General features: G+C 40.0%; 1 protein-coding gene across 4 annotated transcripts in view; it reads right to left on the reverse strand.

Annotated features, from left to right (window-relative positions):
- The window catches only part of LOC112141401 (polyunsaturated fatty acid lipoxygenase ALOX8), a 21,312-nt gene that overhangs the window by 4,940 nt on the left and 9,976 nt on the right, over positions 1 to 6,396 (reverse strand). For 3 of the 4 annotated variants that reach the window (XM_036210783.1, XM_036210785.1, XM_036210784.1), the window contains 7 exons: positions 5,332 to 5,495; positions 5,107 to 5,247; positions 4,148 to 4,351; positions 2,305 to 2,391; positions 2,062 to 2,231; positions 1,544 to 1,665; positions 1,031 to 1,131 (listed from right to left, as the gene is read on the reverse strand). In XM_036210783.1, coding sequence (XP_036066676.1) covers positions 1,031 to 1,131; positions 1,544 to 1,665; positions 2,062 to 2,231; positions 2,305 to 2,391; positions 4,148 to 4,351; positions 5,107 to 5,247; positions 5,332 to 5,495 — 989 coding nt within the window. The remainder of the gene's footprint in view (positions 1 to 1,030; positions 1,132 to 1,543; positions 1,666 to 2,061; positions 2,232 to 2,304; positions 2,392 to 4,147; positions 4,352 to 5,106; positions 5,248 to 5,331; positions 5,496 to 6,396) is intronic. The other variant, XM_036210786.1, reaches the window with a different exon arrangement.

Consider the following 6,396-nt stretch of genomic DNA (forward strand, 5'->3'; position numbering starts at 1 on the left):
CTCATGGTGAGGGGGTGTCTCCTTGGACCTTCTGGACTTTGAGATATTTTTCTTAAATTTAATTGAAACAATGATTGAAATAGGCCCCTTATTTTTTTTATTTTTTGTGTGTTTATTCATTTTTCCCCTTTTGGGTTACTGCGAGGCATTGAGCCTTCAAACTCAGTCAGAGACAGAAACACCACAGAAGCGGCTGTTATAGAAAACACAGTCTCCAGAGTGAGAGTGAAGCCCCCGGGAAAACATTTGAATAATCTCAAAAGCCCAGACATAGAGACATGATCATCAATGTTTTCATGTCTTTCATTCACTGAAAGTTAGATAACACAGACACTGATCCATTTAGCGCTCAGGCTAATAACATCAGCTGGTTGATCCTCCAACGCGCAGCTGCAGCATCAAGCTCAAAACACTTTTTTGACAGACAGCGAGCAGCGAATTCGCCACGCAGCAAAAGGGGCGGGGCACGCGAATTTGTCTTGTGAATCGCATTCGGTGTGAACCAGAATTACAGTGTTTCCCAACCTTGGTTTTCTGAGAACACTTTTTCAGGTTTTCCATGTTGCCCTGCTTATGCATATCTGATTCAGCTCATCGGGTCTCTGATGACAGTCAACACCAGCAGGTGTGTTAGGGAAGGGTTGGATTGGAACAATGCAGGACAGTGGTCCCCGAGGACAAGAGGTGGGCAATACTGGTCTAAGACATCTATCCATTCTTTCTCTAAACCCACTTTGGTCCCATCAGATGTCACAGGAATGCTGGAGCTCATCCAATGACTAAAAGGGGAGGGTGGAGTTAATCCTGGACAGTTTCACAGTCCATTGCAGGGCCACAAAGAGACAAACAACCAAGCACATTTACAGTTGAGGAAATTAAAAGACACAAGTTGACCTATGAAACATGATTTGAGGAGGAAACTCACACATGCACAATCAGAACATGCAGGCTGTCCACAGCTGGGATTTAAACATAGCCTTACTGTTGTGAAAACCACAACACCGCCGTGCACTCAATCTGCAGCACTCACCTGTCCAGAGTTCACAGCTGCATGCTGGGCAGAGCAGGTGAACATCACCATGGTAACAAACTTGACCAGCTCAGACACAGTGGTGAACTTCTGTGGGATGCCTGAGGATTGGAACAAAACATGGCATCACGTCTCAAAATAGAGGCAAACAGATGAAGTTTGGGGTTTTCTCTTTGTAATGTAGATTATTGAATGTTTCTTCATCATCATTAGACACTTAAACAGTTCAGTGGAACAAAGTGTGAATGAATAAATGACACCTCCAAGCAGGTTGAAGTGGTTTAGGAATGTGTAGACTGATCAAAAATGTCAGCAAGAATGAAATGGTGGGTGTGCATTAACAAGATCAGTGATGATGTTTTGTTAGAAAACGTTTTACTTTGAAAAAACAAAAAGCTGAGATGCAGGAGATGAACCAGAGATTAATGATGATGTTAGAAGAGGATCAAGACAAGTGTGATAAACATTTGAAGATCAACAGTAACAATCAGGAGACTGGGGAGATTTTCTCACCAGTCTCTTCTTTCTTCAGAAATCCATGTTCAAAGATTTCCTTGATCCAGTTCTGCAGCTCATCGTCTTTCTGAACCACGCCATCATCCGTATAGTAGTAGCCGAGAATCTTTGTCACAAAACTTTGAGAAACAAAAGCATGTAGAAAAAATATATATATATTAAAATATACTGAAATCCTGAAAACCAAACTTTAAATATTTCTTTAACTGTGTTGACATTTTCTTCAAAAAATGAATTTCTTTTACATATTGAAATGTTCCTGATGAACACTTTCTATTGCTGCAGTTAATCACATTTTAGTAAAGTGTCAGAAAAAATGTTAAAAACCAAAGAAGGAGCTTGAAGACATTTATTCTGTGTTCAGTTGAGTTCTTCAGCTCCTTCATGGATCATCTCCACCACAGCTCATTCTGTAGCATCACTTCTTCCACACAAAGCAGAAACCCTGAACTCTCTCCACACTGTCTGTCTCAAACATGGACTTTGAAGACGACAAACAGAAACTTTCAGTGAACCTGTGCATGATGTTCCACAGATTCAGTCCGTCTTCTTTGTAGTAGAAGTTTTTCACATCTTTCAGACCTCGGTCCTCAATGTCATCAGGTATGCAGAGAGACTTGTAGGTGAGGTTGGAGAGAAATTTCCCGATGAGGTGTGGCAAACCTTCCCCACCAGAGGCTGCAAACTGCATAACAATCAACAAATTACTTTACAGGAAAGTAAAAATTTCAGGTTCATTTGATTTTTTCCCTCCAAACCTTATTGAAAACGCCTTCCTCTGAGATAAGAATATGGCGAGCCAAGAAGTTGATCTGCAGAGTGTGGCGTGTGTGACGGACAAGAAGCTAGAAAACAGAAAATTACTTTTTTATCCTTTTTGTTTAGAGCTGTAATTTCTAATGGTGCATTCACACCTGCATGTGTAACAGGAACGTCATATTTGCGTGCATGCATCAAATTTACTGCTTATAGCCTTGACGCTTTGACGCCACTGCTGCAGAGCAACCACTGAAGTTGATCTGGAATTCATTTGTTGCCACATCATGGAAAACATGGATGATGTTGTAGTTTGGGTTTATATGTTTTGGAGAGCTCTACAAAGAACAGTCAAACACATCGCTGTGTCTGGGTTCACCAGATCTTTCAGAGTCTCTCCGGGTTCTGTGTTCCTTCAGTCTTGTAGCGAGATCTGCACCTGAGGGCCGTGTCATTACTTCTGTCTGTCTGTGGTCCAGTTTGAGCTTTAACCATAGAGGGGGAAATAATAATAAAAATGTGGGATCTTTTTATTATTGTCTTGATGAAAATAAGAAAAATATCATAAACCCATGAAGTTAGAGTGATCCTGGGTATTATAACTATACTCGCGGTGGATCTCCAGGCTGCTGGGCAGCTAACCAGGAGCGGGCAAGCAGAGCAATTGCAGCTGCCCAGGGACTCTTAGCCTGGCTAGATCTGCAGGAGCCTGGGGAGCAGAGCTCTCTAGTTTACGCTGTCCACTGGGCGGCTGGTTAAGAACAGCTTGATTCAACCTGTAGGGGGCATCACACAGACGGTTTTTGACAATATTTTCACGAATTAAACAAGTTTATTTTAATTTGTCGAAAATGACCAACAGACAACACTTCTAAAGCCTCATTTATAGAAGTCAACAAACAAAAAAGTTTATTCAGGGTTTAGTTACCCTTAAAACCCCTGGGGTCCCTAAAGTAAGGCCCGCTTCCACATTTGGCTCGGCCCCCTAAACAATATCAGAGACGCATGACTTTTTTTTTTTAATCTGATCATGCGATTAAGACCCACACAGAACGTGACTTCTTATTCCAACATTCTAGTCTCTGCTCCAATCTGAACCCCCCAAATCCCTGTCAAACAGAAAAGAATACCAGCAGTGTTCTCTTCCTACATCCCAGTTTACTTTTTGAAGTAATAGCAGGTCTACAGAACTCAGATAATATAATTACTACAAATATGTAATTATTAATTCCTTTTGGAGATTTATTATTTCAGTTTTGTTTATAGTTTTCTTTGGAAATCTCAAAGTGGATAACATCTGTAACTTGTTCACCTTCATGTGAATTATTTTTTCCTTCTCATGCGTTTTAGAAATATTTATATTTATTTTTATCTAATTTTCCACTTATTTCAGCCAAAGTTAGTATTTAAAAATTGTATTTAGAATGGGTTTTAATAGCCAGACTGAACTATTTCTTCCTTCAGTTTTTTAAGCTTTGATCAGTTTATAACCTGTTCTGTGTATTAAATATGTTTTGCACTGAGTAACAAACTTCCAGTATTATGTTACATTTTTTTGAAGAATTTTTCAGATTAGTTTTTAAATCAGCACTCTGCACGGGGATTGGGATAAGACGTAAGATGAACTCTGACTTTCTTCAGGTCTTCTTACTGTTTCTTCTGGTGCTTTGATCAACAGCATTCAACAAAACAATATCTAATAACAGTTTGAATTTGGATCATATTTTTTACTGAGCTGTTGTCTTGAAAATGTATTCCCACTGATCTTAAAAGATATTTTTTTAGTGTCTCAATTATCCCATTACTCCACAATAAAGCAGAACTGAACTGAACATCTTCAGGTACCTTGTAAACAGGGTGCACTCTGGGTAAGTTTCTCTTTAGAGCAACAGCAAAAACCTCAGCCAGCAGGTGAGTGCGCAGCAGGTGATAGTTGAGCTCATGCAGGTTGAAGTCTGCACTTCTCACATACAGCTTTGCCAACAGCCAGTCATTCTCAGAGTCAGAGGGAAGGAAGACGGGGTTGTCCTGTCCTGGATTCTGCTTCAACTGCAGGAGAAGATCAAACAACAAATAAACAGATCATTCCTGATAAAAAACTAGCAGATTTTTTTCTAAATTCATTCTATGTTCATCGGTGTTCATGTATGAATGTGGAGAAAAAGAGGAGAAAAGATACACCTCCTGCTATAATATGGCTCGGTCCATGAAGATCTTCACTTCCTCGTCCCAGCTGACATCCGGATCAGAACCATACGGCTGGACATTACCCAGATTGATGGACATTTTTATATTTTATATACAGGGGACTTTAGGGACTGTTGAAATGTTTATCTAATACATCAGGGGTGGCAAACCCTTTCCCTCAAGAGCCACCTCTCCGCCTGTTTTCCAGCTCTCCGTGGATCACTTGATGCTGACTATCTAAATCAGGTGTGTTCAGTCAATCAAGATGTGGAGTCACTTGAGTCAGCTAATCAGCACCAAGCTGGTCAAGGAGAACTTGAAAACAGGCCCGGTGGAGGTTGGCCACCCCGATATACATTCTGATCATCAACCAGGAAGAGAGGAGGTCCCACTTCATGAATCTCAGTATGTGTAGATTGTTGTACACATTACGAGGGGCTATCAGGATTCTCCCATCTGCTATGTTGGAACTCTCCATTTATCATTTGGACATTGAAGAATCTCACTTTTAAGAGACCCAAGAACCTACACCTTACAGCACATTTCAGTTGGTGTGAACTGGGATACTGAAGATCCCAGTTCCCATATCTGTCATCTTGCAGGATTCTCTCGATCACCTGAATCGCGATGGGCATCATCCTGTCTTCAATCTGGTGGAGCAGGACGAGTGGAGCAGCCAGGTACTGCTTCTTGCCGTCGATGGTGTTTGTTGTCACTTTGTCCAGAATCTTGTAGTCACACAGGAAAATGTTTCCTTTCTGTTGAAATGAAAGCAGCAGAGAGTCACTCTGCATGTAGACAGTCTACAGTCCAGGAAAACATCTGTCTGTGTTGATGTTTACCTCCATTTCTGTGTTCAGATCGACTGGATCATTTTGGAAGACCTTATCAGCCACAAGGAAGTTTTCAGGAAGGGCTTCAATGCGCTTGATCACCATGGGGTTGATCCCATTCAGAAACTGGTAGGCAAAGAAGGAATCCTCCTTCCAGTGTTGGAAGACGTACTCTGGAAGAACATGCTAGCTTGACTTGTGTGTGCTGGACTGCTGAGCTTCAATTTTTCTGAAAATTTTATCACTACACACTACAAACCAGTTTAGTTAGTCTCTTCTGATCTGGGGTTTGCTGAATAAAACTCTTTGAAAACCCATTCCAATTTAAATTGTGTTTTTGTTTTTTTGTTTTTAACTTAGAAGCATTTTTCTGACAGAGGAAATGTATTTAAAAAAATTTGATAAAAATAAAATTTCTGAGAATTTATTTTATCAAATCATTTTGAATCAGAAGCAGATGAAAAAATGCTGTTAGAAAAAGTTTCTAGCAGTCCATTCCAATCCATATATGTCTCTGTTAGCTGGGATTGGACTTATTAAAGCCCACTGTATTATCTTTTAATATAATGTATAATAATATAACACTGTGTATATCATTGTATAATTTCCATTAAGTGTGTGTCCTCCGCCATGCTAGAAAAACATATTTTTAGAGTATTTGGAGTCCACTGGGGTTGATTTCTGTCAGTTTTAACAGAACGTCTTGATTGGAAGTTGGCAAAGGCCTGTCTTTTCCAGAAGCTTTCAACACCAGTTACTATTTAGTAAGGATGCACGATGCAGTTTGCTCACGGTTCGATACTTACCTCTAAAGGAGCATCACGTTTCGATACATATTGAGCAAGAAAAAAAATAAACCCTGAAATCCTACTACTCCACAGATGATGATTTAAAGAGAAATACCATAATGAAAATTCAGAGTTTTTCAAGTGCACAGTTCTTGGCACATTTAAAAAGAATTCTTGTATACTTTTAACCCTCATGCTCTCTTATGGGGTCCAGATGACCATCCTGCATCAGCATCCTGGTTGTTTTTAGCATTTAGCTACACTTTTATTATCCAACTACTGTAGG

This window comes from Oryzias melastigma, unplaced genomic scaffold, assembly GCF_002922805.2.
Source record: "Oryzias melastigma strain HK-1 unplaced genomic scaffold, ASM292280v2 sc00240, whole genome shotgun sequence".
NCBI lineage: Eukaryota > Metazoa > Chordata > Actinopteri > Beloniformes > Adrianichthyidae > Oryzias > Oryzias melastigma.